General features: G+C 47.6%; 5 protein-coding genes across 5 annotated transcripts; 1 reads left to right on the top strand and 4 right to left on the bottom strand.

Annotated features, from left to right (window-relative positions):
* Positions 1 to 1,065: 1,065 nt before the first annotated feature.
* Positions 1,066 to 3,391, bottom strand: UA08_02925 (hypothetical protein; the record flags this gene model as incomplete). The annotated part of the gene is made up of 5 exons (XM_020265020.1): positions 1,066 to 1,695; positions 1,749 to 2,330; positions 2,392 to 2,839; positions 2,893 to 3,027; positions 3,105 to 3,391. 5 exons carry the CDS (start codon positions 3,389 to 3,391, stop codon positions 1,066 to 1,068), a joined length of 2,082 nt encoding a protein of 693 aa, XP_020122640.1.
* A 695-nt stretch (positions 3,392 to 4,086) lies between these two features.
* Positions 4,087 to 6,897, bottom strand: UA08_02924 (Protein arg-6, mitochondrial; the record flags this gene model as incomplete). Its single annotated transcript, XM_020265019.1, has 3 exons — positions 4,087 to 4,142; positions 4,205 to 4,445; positions 4,507 to 6,897. 3 exons carry the CDS (start codon positions 6,895 to 6,897, stop codon positions 4,087 to 4,089), a joined length of 2,688 nt encoding a protein of 895 aa, XP_020122637.1.
* A 1,354-nt stretch (positions 6,898 to 8,251) lies between these two features.
* Positions 8,252 to 8,792, bottom strand: UA08_02923 (Synaptobrevin-like protein 1; the record flags this gene model as incomplete). The annotated part of the gene is made up of 3 exons (XM_020265018.1): positions 8,252 to 8,271; positions 8,332 to 8,563; positions 8,676 to 8,792. The coding sequence occupies 3 exons, from the start codon at positions 8,790 to 8,792 to the stop codon at positions 8,252 to 8,254; spliced, it is 369 nt and encodes a 122-aa protein (XP_020122638.1).
* Positions 8,793 to 10,208: 1,416 nt separating this feature from the next.
* Positions 10,209 to 11,915, top strand: UA08_02922 (Exopolygalacturonase X-1; the record flags this gene model as incomplete). The annotated part of the gene is made up of 7 exons (XM_020265017.1): positions 10,209 to 10,521; positions 10,590 to 10,956; positions 11,027 to 11,085; positions 11,134 to 11,294; positions 11,360 to 11,632; positions 11,737 to 11,811; positions 11,880 to 11,915. 7 exons carry the CDS (start codon positions 10,209 to 10,211, stop codon positions 11,913 to 11,915), a joined length of 1,284 nt encoding a protein of 427 aa, XP_020122635.1.
* Positions 11,916 to 12,246: 331 nt separating this feature from the next.
* UA08_02921 (hypothetical protein) lies at positions 12,247 to 14,709 on the bottom strand (the record flags this gene model as incomplete). Its single annotated transcript, XM_020265016.1, has 7 exons — positions 12,247 to 12,539; positions 12,682 to 12,998; positions 13,050 to 13,141; positions 13,190 to 13,334; positions 13,398 to 14,177; positions 14,322 to 14,421; positions 14,619 to 14,709. The coding sequence occupies 7 exons, from the start codon at positions 14,707 to 14,709 to the stop codon at positions 12,247 to 12,249; spliced, it is 1,818 nt and encodes a 605-aa protein (XP_020122636.1).
* Positions 14,710 to 15,177: the final 468 nt, after the last annotated feature.

The following is a 15,177-nucleotide window of genomic DNA, read 5'->3' as shown; positions in this document are numbered from 1 at the left end:
AGTGGGAAAAACGCGAAAGAAAAAAAAAAGGTGGAAAATACTGGAACAAAACCGGCGCGGTCGGCGTATTTGTCACCCCGTGACATGGGCCAACGTACCAACGCGGTCATTACCGAAACAATAGCGCCCCTACGGCCAGTGATTGGGCGAGATGCTCGAGCCAGCGGGTCTGGCGTGTCAGACCATTACGAATACGGTCCGACCAAATGGCTCTCGTACGTAACACGTAACACGTATTATCTTCGTCTATCTCAAGCATACGCTTGATGCACATTTAATATTTACATATTAGTTATTAAAGTACCCAATGGGCTATGAAATAAAATCAGTTCTTTGCTCTCTCCTTTTTTTTGGGCGCTCTAATTTTCGCGCCCTCAGATGCGCGCGCTCCGGGCCAAAGGGCTGTGCTGCAAACGATCTCTCTGATTTGCCGCGCGTGGCGCCCGAGTGAATTTCTGAATCATGCCATTCTTTGCCCAAGTTGACTGGCTGGGCTGGGCTGGGCTCGTAAGGCGTAAGCTAATTTTGAAACGGCTGGCTAATGAGAGCGAGGAAGGCAGCTGGCCGTCCTCAGGCATGGCCGAGGAGAGAGAGACGTTGATATAAAGATGTCTCTTAAAATTTTTGTAAACTCGGGAAGAAGACATGTCATTTCTAGCGGTACTGTGGATGATTTCTTGAGCTGTCGGACCCGGCTTGGAGTATTAGTATTTCCATAAACCATACGCGAGACCGTTTGCTGAATAACCGTGACGAGAATGTGGTATTACTTACATACTCAGCTGTGTATGTATCAACTAGTTCGATGCTCGAAATACAGCGGCAGTCAAATACAGCATAACTATAAATCAGTGGAATATAAAATGATAGATCCTTGCTCGTGAAAATCAAATACCATCGTACTGTCTCAGTGCTATAACTTTCGGTCATGCGCTGCAATGCCCCTTACTCCGTACATTATTCGTCATATCGTCGTGTTTGCATGGTACGTAATTCGAAGAAAAATAGATCAGAGGAAATACCATCTAAGAGTATTAGAACAGTCAAGAGAACGGTAGCGATTTCCTAGCCTCTGATCACTAGGCGTATCTCGTCGAGGTCGTCAATAACGTACGCCGGTCCTTGGCAACGCTTGCTTTGCGAAACCTGGATGATACTTTTGCTCGCAAGTGTCAGCACATGCATCAGTGCTTGCGTTGCCACTGCGCGAGAGGTAAGCTTTGGTGGTAATAATTTGGAGAACGCCATTTTCTGAGATTGAGATGACTCCTCGCCGTCTTGAGCTAGTCTCGCATGTTGAACGCGAACCTTCAGAAAGTCGACGAAGTTTCTGTCCGTGTCATCGAGGCTCGACACTGTGAGCTGACTTTCGAATTTGGAAAGTTCTGCATGTTGTGCGGACTGGTCTTCATCCATGAAACCCCCTGATCCATCGTCATGAAACCCCCCGAAATCCCTGAGCGACAGACTGCTGAGACTGTCATGACCGAATAGGTCCTGAGGCAAACCTCGTCCTGCAAGCGGACTAGCACTTGGGAAGCGGCTGCCTCGTCTACCTAAGCCGCCATAATAATAACGAGACACACTCGAAGAGCCTGCGACTGATCCTTGCAGAGATGCTGTGATATTCCACGGCATTTGGGAAGGAGCATCGTCAGGGAGAGACGGCGGAGCATCAAGACCAAGTTCAACATCCTATAGTATAGGAGTTAGAAGCATAAATAACACGAAACTGTTGCATCACTCACCTCCTGCTGGCCACCTGGTCCACCTGGGTGAGCCACACTGACTTCAAGTTCTCCATGCGAAACTTTTGGGCGCACATTTCTTCCTTCTTCGTGACTGACATCGCTGGAACTACGCTTCCGTCCCTGCTTGGTCATGGGTTGCTCATCTGAAAGAGCAATAATAAGTGCTTCTCCGCAGAAGCTTTTCAAAGGATGTGATACACAATCGACACCGAGACCTATCCCAACAGAGCCGATACCACGACCAGAGATCCATGATGTCGCATTCTTTCTAGCTTGTGCAAGACTTCTGGCGTACGCCTTTTGAATATCAAGGCGAGACATGTTTTGTAGGTATTCCTTATCCCATAGGAGCAACTCTCCTCTAGCAATCTGGGTTAGTGCGTCCATTTCCAAAGCCTTCCGTGCTCTGATCTTCCGATTAGATCCTGCGTTTCGATCCTGTGGGGATTTGTCAACATACTCAGGGTCGGGGAGGCGACCCCAGGTTGGGGATGACCCTTCACGCGCATCGAGGTTATCGTCCTGTTGAAGACCGTCACGAAGATTGTTCCCAACAGGAGTGACCATTGTAGCATTTTCCTAAAAATTGAGTATTGATTTAATCAATGCCACTCAGAGTTGAAACTCGAAATGGACTTACTTGTGGAACTTGCACGATATCTTCCGACCTGCCCCTGACTGGCGTCTCAACTTGTATGGCTGGAGCGTCGGTCATAACAAGATCAAAAATGTTACCTTCTTCGTCGAAATCGAAGTCGGGTTGAAGAAGAACACCCTCTTCTTCAGTTTTGATCTCCGACCTTCCGAAAACGTTGCGTTGTTTTGCAGAATGAATACTTCCGCTATCAAAAGAGAATCTCCCAAATTCAGCGAGCGTGTTACTAGAAGAGTCAACATCTAGTTGAGGAAGGGTGTCGAGATCGAGCTGAGAGTGAGGCGAGACACTCAGATTAGACGAGATCAAGTTCGAGTTAAGCTTTAGATCAGGGGCAGCCGGACCGCAAGGGTTCAACAGGTCAAGGTCAAGACCGGGAAAGGTGAAGTCGGGAATGAAAGCTGGGTCATAGGGTACAACAAGCTCCTCGGGTCTGAAGATAATGTGAGAGTGAGCTTTGACTGTTCAAAGACTGTAAGTGCACACCTCGCTTTGCCAGCATCCACATGCAATCCCCTGCCATGAACGACTTTGAGTGCAGTCTTCATTTTGTCTAGCATGGCCTGTACGTCGGTCAAAGTGTACACGCATTGACGACTGTACACTTTGGAGATGCCGTATCTGTGTGGAATTTTCAGTAAACTTGGATTGGGCCCCCCATTTGATGGTGGGATTCCATCAATGGAAAAACGTCTTACAGAAGATTGCCTTGAAGCCGCAAGGCCATTGGCGCTTCGGGATGCATGATGGTGTCACAGGCTCGAGGGACATCCACACCCAAGATGGCTTTTCTATTGATTTTCTTGGACGTGCTATTCTGGCCCAGCGTGGCAACCAGCCTGTTGAGGAACGAGTTGGGATTGTCAGAACTCAAGCCATCGTTCGGCCGGGGATGAAATGTAAGAAAAGAACTGAAGTAGGCTGGTACTGAGGAAGAAGCGTGCTTGTGCAGAGGCAGACACTCACCAGACTGTGGCAACCCCATGTCTTTGGGATGTGAGGACTGCGCGTTGTCAAGGAAGGTGAGATCAAAAGGTCAGCTCCTGCAGGAATACATTCTCGCGAACTGAAATATAATAGAAATAGAAACAGGTGTCGAAATGGAAAGGGCTCCATGGCTGGAATGGAGCTTACTCTCGTGACTATAGAACATTTTTATGTCCTTGCGACATAAAACTGTGCAGCCGAGGAACCTGACTTGCTTGGTCTTTGGATATGGAGGAGAAACACAAAAACCAGGCGCAAGGCTAGATTACTGAATTTTGAGAGTTTCTGGTAGTATGCCTGGCCTAACTGTGAATAGCTTCATGGACAGGGAGCCTCGACAGAGAAGGTCAGGGGATGGAGGAGGAATAGAGAGGATGATGAAGAGAGAGAAGGAATAGTGAGGGAGAAGGAGGAAGACTCCAAGGACAGTGGGTCTGGTGCCAGTAGAGGAAGGTGCGTCCTGAATGGGTGGGCGAGGGAAGGAAGGAAGTCAGATGACCAAGAGAGAATCAGATATCGTAAGCTCCATTCAGTTAAAACACTATATACCGGGTATGTTAACAGTTAATAAGTCCAGAAGAAAACAATATAATTTGCAAACTTTTTTTTGTCTTTCCATCACAGCCGGGCCGACTCTATTGCACAGGCTTTCCTCACTCTTTCTTACAGGGCCTGAGACTATTCTTCACACGTCTATTCAAGCGGAATTCCCTCGTACTCCGAGTAGCCAAGGGCGAGATTCATGTTTTCTGTGGGTTGAGAGTCAGTCGGTTGTGCTACAATGTAAACAATAGCAGGGATTAAGACTTACGGAGACATTGGGTTGCAGCTCCCTTGAGCAAGTTGTCTATGGTTGCGCAGATGACTACCCTCTTGCCACTCGAGTGCACGGCAAAGCCACCAATCTCGACGCCGTGACGACCAGCGATATTCTTGACGAGAGGTGGCTCACCAACAATCTTGACCAGCTTCTCACCAGCGTAACGATCTTGGTACAGATTGCGAATATCCCGTGAGGACATCTCCTCCTTGAGAGGCAAGCTGATAGTGTGCTTTTCAATGGGTCAGAAACGGAAAAAAACGACTATGAATAACAGCTTGGGCACAACTTACATGAATACCTTGGAACCAAACAGCGACGTGAGGAACAAAGGCGACGCTGGTGCCAAGCTGAGCGCTAATCTCTCTCTCATGAATATGATCTGTCAAACTGTAAGGAACAATGTTGTTGGTCAACACGTTAACATCGTTCTTGGGGCTAGGTTTGGTGCCGGCTCCTGAGTAGCCCGACACGCCAAATACGGTGGGCTCTGTGGCCAAATGAGGTACCAAGGGTGCGATTCCAATTTGGGCAGCAGTGGCATAGCATCCGGGATTAGCAATACGGGTGGCCCTAGCAATAGTGGAACGGTTAACAAGCTCAGGCAGACCGTAGGTCCAAGAAGAGTCAAAGCGGTAGTCAGCGCTGAGGTCGACAATCAAACCACCTTTTTCAGCTCCTTGGTCCACTGCATCGACAAAAGGCTTGCAGACGCCGTTGGGAAGAGCCATGACCCAGCAGTCAATGTCGCCATTAGATGCCATTCGGCGAACATCCTCCGGGCTGAGGTTCTCGTAGATAATTTCCCGCTTGTCATAGCCTTCCAGCTTCTTTCCGGCAAGTTCACGAGATGAGACGTGGCGCAAGTCTATGTTTGGATGAGCGTTCAGAAGGTTAATAAGTGCTTGTCCGGTATAGCCACGGGCTCCAATTAGAGCAACTTTGGAGGGACGGGTATTGGAAAAGTTCTTCTCGCCAAGGGGGGGGTTGGGGTTTGTGCTATATGATCGACGGCCAGTCATGCGTGGGCTTCCATTACGATAGGTCTGCAGGGCATTGGCGCGATAGGTCGAATAGGAGCGCTTCTGCTGAGCGCCGCCACCAATATTCAAGGCTGCCTGGGCGGCACGGTGTAGCCTCGCCTCGAGGTTGTAGTCACCGAACATTTGGCGACCATGCTTGGTGAATTCAAGGACGAGCTGCTTGACCTCGTCGCCGTCTTCCAAACCATACCAGAAGAGGACATCGCCATCCCGAGACAGGCTGCCGTCTGCTTTATCGAAGAACCAGGTAAGATTCTCGTCATCAGCCTTCACGGTCCAGACAAGCTTAGGGAAGTCCTTCTTGATGCTTGTGAACACATTGTCTGCAACATTCGTAAGCCAACCTGCCTTTGTAATCGTGAAGGTGGCCAAATGCGCAAAAGCAGAGTCCTGCTGAGGAAGCACAACAGCTAGGGCATCCATGGGCTCGTCAAAGTACGCCTTGAAGGGACGATCTCCAAGACCTTCAACGTAACGATCGACAGTAGCCTTGGCATCAAGACCCTCTCGGTCGCGGATAAGAACGTTTTTAAGAGCGGCAAGATCCTCAAATTCAGAAAGAGAAGACTTGATGTGCACCTTGTTACCGCGACGGATCAAAGTACCGGCTCCGGAGTCGGTAAAGAGTTCCTTCTGAAGGTCTGCTGGGTGGATGATAGCAACACTGGATGTGCGGGGAAGGTCCGTAAGGAGTTCCTTCATTTCCTTGATTTTCAAACGTGTGCCATGTCGCACCCACCACTGTGTCATGAGATGGTCGTATTCTTCATCCAGATTTATCACAGAGATCTTCTCGCCAGTGTCACCGTTGAACAAACCGCCCTTCTCGGCAAGATAGACGATCTTCAAAGGCTGCAGAGCTCGGGCGAGTTCACCGGCAGCAACGTCGGCATTGACATTGAGGACCTGGCCCTCGGGAGTCTCAGCCATTGAAGTGAGGATTGGGAGACATCCCGCCTCAATGGCTGCCTCAATAGGTTTCTTCTCAACACCGTTGATCTTGCCAACAAGGTTGTATTTCTCCTTGTCGAGGTAATCCGCGGAGAAGACGCCGGTAGTGATGGGACGAGCACGCACGCCCATGTTCTCCAGTTCCTCAACCAACTTCAAGTTCTCCTCCAGAAAGAGCTTCCTCGCCAAGGCCAAAGTCTTGCCATCAGTGACACGAATCCCATCTTCAAATTGAGGCTCAACACCAGCATCTTCCAACATCTTATTCAATTGCGGACCGGCGCCGTGCACAACAACGGGGTATAGGCCGACATGGTTGAGGAAGGCGAGGGCAGACGACAAGGTCTGTAAATGCTCGGTGATGATGGCACCGCCAACCTTGATGACGGCGAATTGCTGGGAAGATACGGAGGTGAAATGGGAGAGATATTGCTGGACTTCTCTTTTGGAGCCGATATTGCTCAACAACTGCACCACGGTGGAGCGGGTCGAAAGCTGAGGGTCAGCGGGACGAGAGTATGAGCGGATCTGAGACGAAGCGCCGGATCGCAAAGTAGCTGTCTGTGAGCGCAGGACTTGATGAGCACTGCTAGGCAAAAGAGCTCGCAATGCAAGTGCCTGCGGTGCGGAGATAGCACGCAGCGACTGAGTCACGACGGCCCTCCGCACAGCAGGACGGATAGCAAGCATTTTGTTAGCAAGCCAGCATGCGGCAGCTTCCAAGCAGAGAAGCGAAAGTAGTCGAATAAATACTTTAAGAGGGAGCGAGGGATTAGGATAAAAAATCAATTGGGCAGTGTTAAAGAGCGCACAGAGCGATATTTTTCTCTCCTCGGTCCCTTGCGGCCGTCCGTAAAAGTTGAAAAGTAGAAAAAGGTCTAGGCAGGCGGTGTCGGAGGTGGTGGAGCCTTTCTGGACGGTGAACCACCACTGTTGATACTTGATACATACTATTTATTTGTAGAACAGATCCATTCTTTACTCCATACCCAGCTATGTCAGCTGGATATTTCAGTTTCTATTGGTCTTGAATATTATTCTTGTTTGAGCCTAGCTAGCTCAGAGTGCCGTACTACCACAGCTCTTCTCCCGGCCCATTTAGAGTCGCAAGTCATGAAAGAATCCAGCTAATTCGCATATGGTCTGACATGCACGCACGCTTCGTTCCGGCCAAACAATAATATACTTAGCACGCACGCGCGTGTGTACGTATGTATGTACATTTTATACAAAAATGCATACTGGCAGATAGTGTACTGCGTGGTTTGATCTGCATCCTCCGAGGTTCGGAGCGCTAATTGCTTGGATCAGGTACCGTAACTATTGCACTAACTATGATGTAGATCCACGACCACAACAGAAACTTCAACTTGCCTTGAATTTAAGAGTAGCGTTATAAGCACTTCTTTACGACGCCCACAGACAATGGATGGAAAAGCTCAAGCCGGGATCAAATCGTAGCGCGAAATAGCTTAGCATGTATGCATGCGCCAGGTTATCTCATTAGATTCACGTTGGAAGAAAAGCGCAAAGGTACTGAGCATAATCAAACAGACAATCAAGAGGGGGGGGAAAGCACAAAAAAAACAATCGCCAAAAGTATCATGTACAAGGTTGAGGAGTAGGGGGAATCATATCCAATTTTCACAAGCCGCCCGTGATTCCTTTCTGTTCAGGATATATTGGTTACTTGTAAGGATATGTGAGGTAACAGTATCGGCTAGGACAGAGATGGTGGTAATGATAATGGTAGTAGTAGTAGTGGTGATGGTGGTGGTGGCGTTGTTGAAGCATATCCTGAGTCATCATATCCGTATCTTATCTGCAAGACGAGGTAGGAGCTTTTTATTTTCGTTTCTGCAGTAGCGTAGCGCTTTCAAATGACCTGATATTCTTTTCTGGCCTGAGAAAGGAGCGGGGGAAAAAAACAGAGAAACGGGATCAAGGCTAATATGAATCAAGGCTGGGATGGTGGGAATGAGGAGAACCAAGAAATAAGAAAAAAACAGGCACATCGTCGGAAGAATTCGTGGAATAGAAGGATTTAGTGATGGGTTGCGACGACTGTTATAATTAAGTAAGCATGCCAGGTTGAAAGAAAAGGACACAAGAGAGAGAACTCACCAGCAGGAACAACGATAACGACAATCAAGATGATGATAACAATTATCAAGCAAACACGCATCTTCATATCCTTCCACCACATTTGTTTCCGTACTCGGTTTGCTCCTCGTCGGAAACCTTGAGCGGATACAGCCAGATTGTCCGTCTTATCCTGCAGCGAGTCGAGACGCTCGCCACGCTGAGAAACTTTGTTGATGTTCTCACGCATCACGCCCACGGTATCATCGATTTGCTATCGAAATAGTCAAGTTAGTGCAGTTCTTGAAATAAGTGATGCGTGCATATCATATATTCGAGTCGTTGCGAGCCATAGACATGCGAAAAAGGCCATAGGTAATACTCACAGCCTGCAAAGCTGCGGTCCTTTGGTTTCCATTGGGCGCAGCGCTGCCAGCACCGGCAGCAGCGCCATTTCCAGCAGCCGGGATATAAGGATCATACGGAGGTTCGCGGTCGGCCATGGTGACTTAAACAAGAAAAAGGAGACGACGATACAACAAAGCCGGGAAAAATCGAAATCTTGATGAATGCGGTTGCAAAGGCGCGAGTGAGCAAGCTCCGGTCCTCCTGAATCTCGTGAAAAGGCCGCGAATGCCGCTAGTCGTTTAGGTTGTTGGACGGACAAGTGTCAAATTTTAATCGTAGTCGAAAGGGAAGTGAGGCAAGCAAGGCGTTACGGCGATTCGTCACGTAGAGGTTCAGCAGGCGTGGTAGTGGGTATGACTGATGAAAAATAAAACCAAGATGAAAGATGCCAAAGGGTACAACTTGCGTTTCGGGCGCTGCGGCTGGGCCGGCAGTTTCACGTGACTTTACCTGCGCCTCCCAGTACCATACGCCATATAATATGCTTTTGGTGAATAGCTACGCAGGATTGCAGAGTACTATTTTTATTCTTGTGGCATAACTGTCGCTGTTTCACAGTACTCTGTTCCGTATACGGCTAGTTATACGCTTAGTGAGTGAAACTTGCAATTTTGTGCTTCTCGTGGATGAAACACAGATGGTCGGAGAGATGTCTCAGGCAGCACCGTTCTTGATCCGGTAGCGCCACCACTGCCATCGCCACCCAGCCACACTTGTGCCACTCACTGCTTGAGCAATTGAAAGAGTCTGGATGATTGATTGCAGGTAGATAAATGCCTTCTGTGCTTCTAGCTCCGGCTGCTTGCCAGACTAGTCTCCAGACAACATCGATAGGACGTTAGTATAGTTTCTACAGTATAAGTTCTGGTACATGGATGATGCATCAGCGCGCTCCAAGTAGAAGCACCGACTTATTAGCTATATATTTATATACATTTCAAGAGAACAACAGCTCGGACAACGCTTCATTCTGATCTGCGCGAGTTATTCCATCCACTCGGCATTTTCACCCACAGAAATTCCCCCTATCAAACCGCCTACCCTGTCAACGCTAGTCCCTAACAGGCAACTCCCTTGCAGTTAGGGCTTCTAGCTGAGAGAACGACGTCCAACAATTCCGCTCACTCTTTGGCTGGGTTGACGGATAAAATGAGGGGAAAGAGGCAAACAAGCTTTCTCCGCATTATCACTATTTTTTAGTGTCTTTACTAAGCTTGCACCGACCTTTTCTAATGAACCGGGGGGATATGTATCTCCAGGGGATACGGTCTTACGGAACAATGGGGAAGAACCTTTGCCTGCAGCTGCATAGTGTCGCCCCCCCATGCTTTAGGAAAGTAAATTTGCGGTTACTTATTGTGAGTGTGGGGAAAGTTGATCGATTTCCTCCATGCATGATTGCCCAAGACCGGGTCGTATACCGTAGGTATATAAAGGACTTGCCTACACCCTGTTAACATAGATTCGAGTCTTTCCAATCCAACCACCCGCAGAAAAGACAAATATAGACAATGTGGAGGCCAATTTCAACTCTCCAATTGCTGCTTGTTGTCGCCGCAGTAGCAGCACCCGCAATTGAAGAGATATCTACATCCATCTCGCGCAACAACCGCGTTAGCCCCAAGCCTCCCTTCAGTCCACTGCCTGATACTTCCAGTCGCAGCAAAGTATGCAAGGTAGACTCTTACGGTGATGGCCGAGATGACTCTGACCATATCCTCGCTGCATTGAAAAAATGCAACAATGGCGGACGTGCCGTGTTTGATAAGCAGTACACCATCGGGACAGCGCTGAATCTGCAGTTTCTGAAACATATTGATCTTGGTAAGTTACCCTACCTAGGTACTATTCGTATATATGCGATGAGTGATATGATCTGACTATGCTATTAGACATAACCGGGTACATCCAATTCACCAACAACACCGACTACTGGATCAACAACGCCTTCCAGCAAGTATTCCAAAACGCCACTACGTTTTTTGAACTGGGCGGTCAAGACGTGAACATCTACGGCGACGGCACCATTGACGGCAATGGACAGGTTTGGTATGACCTGTACGTGGAAAATGCTTTGTTGCAGCGGCCAGTTCTCATGGGAATCACGGGCTTGGATGGCGGCACTATTGGGCCAGTCAAGTTGAGGAATTCGCCATCATGGTTCCATCTCGTGGCTAATTCGTCCAACGTTTTGTTTGATGGGCTGGATATCTCGGGGAAGAGTACGAGTGTGAATCCGGCTAAGAATACGGATGGATGGTGAGTACATCAGCTTATCTAGGTATGTACTTGTGTGATGCTTTGATTATGCTTACCTTGAACATATAAGGGATACCTATCGCTCGGAGAATATTGTCATCCAAAATTCCGTAATTAATAATGACGATGGTATGTACTTTTTCCATTCTTGCCGCTGCATACTAAATGAGAATACAGACTGCGTCTCATTCAAGCCAAACAGCACCAATATTCTTGTCCAGAACCTGCAGTGCAACGGCTCTCACGGCATCTCAGTTGGATCACTAGGCCAATACATTGGCGAAACCGACATTGTCGAGAACGTGCTAGTGTACAACATATCCATGTTCAATGCTTCTGTTAGTCTCTACATGTATCCCTCTCCAATTCCCTACAAACCATATCGTACTAACGTATTACAAAGGACGGCGCACGCATAAAAGTCTGGCCAGGCATCTCCTCCGAACTCTCTGCCGACCTGCAAGGCGGCGGCGGATCTGGCAGCGTGCAAAACGTGACATACGACACCATGTATGTGGACAACGTCGACTGGGCCATTGAGTTGACTCAATGCTACGGCCAGAGCAACGTGACGCTGTGCAATGAGTATCCCAGCAATCTCACCATTTCGGATATTTTGTTTAAGAATTTCACTGGCGTGACGGCGACGGCGGAGGATCCGAATATTGCGACGTTGGTTTGTTCGAGTTCAAGTGTATGCGTGATTTCTATCATACTTTTTTTTTTTTTTTTTTTTTTTTTTTTTTTTGCGAGTGTTACTAATGATTGGGCAATTTGTAGGTATGTTGGGACATATACGCCGAAAATATCAATGTGGTTAGCCCGATTGGGACGAACGATGCTGTTTGTGAGAATGTAGGTTCTTTTCTTCTTTATTTTCCAAGCCTTGTGATGATGCAGATTATCTCTAACAGTCCTAACAGGTTGAGGAGTCATTGCTTCAGCTTAACTGCACATAATCCTGATTGTCTGTCGGATACTACCTAGGTACAAGCTATAGCTAGCTACTTGAGCAGATCTTGTGAGAGATGAACACTGGAAACCCCGATGAAGGCCTAGATGAAACTTCAAAAGTTTGTATATACTACGTACATTGATTAATATATTGCATAATATGGGATCACCAGGGATCAACCTCTGGGTACGGTGGACATATCTAACGATCCATTTCATGCCCTCTCTCCTGAACGCCGATTAGAAACCTCCAAATATCGCTAGTGATATCTCTTGATTTTTAAGTTTGCATAACAACTCAAATCCGAACCAAAGGAGGGGGGTTAGATATGAAAATCAATCGTTATCATCCAGTAACAGCACTTTCAACTTCCCCAGCTTATCTTCGCATTTAATCTCCATTTGCATAATGACATCGACACTATGTTTTTTGGTGATGAGCAGATTGGCTACCTGCCAAAAGTTGTATGCTGTCTTATTAAAGCCTATCGCGGCCCATTCGTCTGCTGGAATTCGCGTTCGTAAATCGGCCCATAGTGTCCGCCAGCGACTGAGCGCATTGCGAATGCTGACGACAACCGGGTCGTCTGGCAAAGACGGTTGTTGAGAGTTATAAGGACTACTTGATGCTCCATTGGTTGTATTGTTATGTTTAATGCCCAATATGGGTGCCAAAAGGGTCATGTGGGAGCTAATATATGAGTAAAGAACTGAATCCTACCAATTAGCCTGCATCTTCTTATCGGTAGGAATGAAAGAATATATGCTTACGATGTATTAAGAAAAACATGTCTGTAACCGTGAAGCTCATTCCAAGAGATGAATAATCTTGGTGTTGATTACGAGAATGATCATCATATTTTCCACTGCTCGATCCCGCCTGGCCATTCTGGAAGAGATACCGAAAGGCTTCATAGATGGTGGTTTCTCTGGTAAAGCGGAAGTTCGGATGAGAGAAAGGATGTTTAGAGCCAAATATTGTGTCTTCGCATGGCAAATCACATTCCAACTCCGCCGGTGTAAGCCGACAAGGAAAGTTGGAATAAAAAGAAAAGGCACAATCAAGCAACGCAATGATATTCATAGTCCTATGAAAGTCAGTAAGCAGACTAAATCCTCTAGTGTTCAGGCAAACACACCGGATACGACACTCCTTCTGGATCCACAGCATCTCATGAAGACTGTCTTCAAGCAGATGACGGCATTTTGTAAGCCCCATTCTGCGTGCTGTCTGTAGAATTATTAGTAATTTGCTCAGGGCAGTGTCGCATAAACTTACCAGAATAATTTCGTTGTACCGAACTTCCATTGCCCTGTTGCGTGACATCTTTGAGCCCGCCCAATACTGAGTGACTACCATCACAAATGCCGCCTGTAGAGTCTGAAGGGAAAGCCAATCTGCCCGTTCCGTATCTGTTGTTGGCCTGCCAACAAATGTACGGCTGATCTCGTGTTCGCACGAAAAGATATCGGCGGAGAATACATACAACTCAGCAAAGTCTAGCATTCGCCGCGCCACGAACGCCTCGTGTTCGTCATTTGAATACATAGCTTCCATAAAGATAACCGAAGCGAGTAAAGGCATTGAAACTTGTTCGAGGCTGAATGATGGCACATGAATAATGTTGCAGTTGCGATGCCAGTATTGAAAGTATAATGATACGAACTTGTGAATCCGGTGTGTCGTCAAAAGAAAATGGAGGCTCGATGAAATCTCTTGTTGTGCATTGGCGTCTATGCCTATTGTCCATGCAGTGGCTAAAATTGCTTGAATGAGCGCCTTTGAGAAAGGGTTCTCTGACTCGTAGAAAGAGGAATCACCAGCCATGCCTCCAGTTTGATCTTGACCCAAAAAATTCACTGTATCAGCATTAAAACTACCAGGGAAATGATCTGTAATTGACCTTTGATGCTCTGGAAAGGGGCCGGTTATCAAAGACATGAAGCTTTCTTCAAATGACGTCAGATCGTCAAAATCCGAGGACACATTCTTGAGATTGGCGGTATTTGTAGCTTCTTCCAACTCTTTCTGAGTGTGATACTGCATGCCCCGAGCGCGGTCGCTGCGCGGAGGAAGACGAAATCTTTCAGTGAAACTATCCGTACCGCCATTGAGAAGAAAGCGGATCGATCCTCGATCGGACAATTCCAACTCTTCGTTCTTGAGAAGCGAGGCTTCTGTAGCTGTTTTGCCGTTAGCAATCGACTTTATTCCAAGCATAACAGTTATTGAGTGTACATTTTGGACTTTCAATTTTAGCTTTCGTCTGTTTGACAACGTTGTTGCACTGGAATTTTCGCTTGATACATGAGCTGCATGGACCTTGTCCATCACAGCGGAGCTTCATAGACATGCACTAAGTCCCATTAGAGATCCATACATTGTCTACCAGTAGAAAAAAAAAACATACTGATGCACAAGCGTGTCGGCGTCTACCGCGTTGACCGGTTTCTGGAATTGGTTGATCTCCTCGCTGGGGACATTCCGTGTAGTGAATACGCAGATTATCACTGAATCCATTAGCTCTGTAAAAGTACAATTTTTGAGAGAAATGCGGGTGCTCGATTTACCATCGCGCAAATGCTTCGCTACAAAAGACGCATGAATACGGTTTCACGCCGGAGTCTGCAATTGGTCGGTCAGACACATTTTTAACCCCCACGACATTGGCATGACGAGGGGATATGCAGCAAAAGAAAGCACTCACGTCGCAGATGATGTCGCTTCAGGTGGTCAATGCGAGTGAACGATCGCTGGCAGACATTGCAGCGGAAATTCTTGTCTGACGCTGGTTTCATCATGGGGAAAGGAGAGGAAACATTTGGAGGCAGCTCCGGCGGGGAGCTTGCATGCAAAGCTTTCTGGAGGGAGTATAGCTCGAGTCGCAGAAACAGTCCGATAAAGACCGGTTTGTGTCAAATGAGTGCTGAATACGCAGCGACAATCATGCCTGCTGCAGAGATGAGAAGCACGACGTTTAGCGATCTCCAGAGGTTAGCCCCCTTGGGCTAGCGTGTAATGTATGAATGTCGAAGGCCCCCACTCAAAAGGAGCTAAGCTATTTCCGGCGTTCCGCCCGTTATTTAGTGAAAACTAATACAGATACGGTATGGCTGGATACAGCGAGCACCAAACAAGGAAGGACCCTGGCGCCTCCCAGCCTTCCTGCCTGGGTAACTACATGATTATATAATCCTATGCATATGCCAGTTGAGAGCACCGGCAAATACCTGACGATCTGTGTGGTGTTCTGCTCATCACCTTGC

Source organism: Talaromyces atroroseus, assembly GCF_001907595.1.
Source record: "Talaromyces atroroseus strain IBT 11181 chromosome Unknown scaffold_2, whole genome shotgun sequence".
NCBI lineage: Eukaryota > Fungi > Ascomycota > Eurotiomycetes > Eurotiales > Trichocomaceae > Talaromyces > Talaromyces atroroseus.
This window is presented reverse-complemented; position numbering and strand designations above follow the sequence as displayed.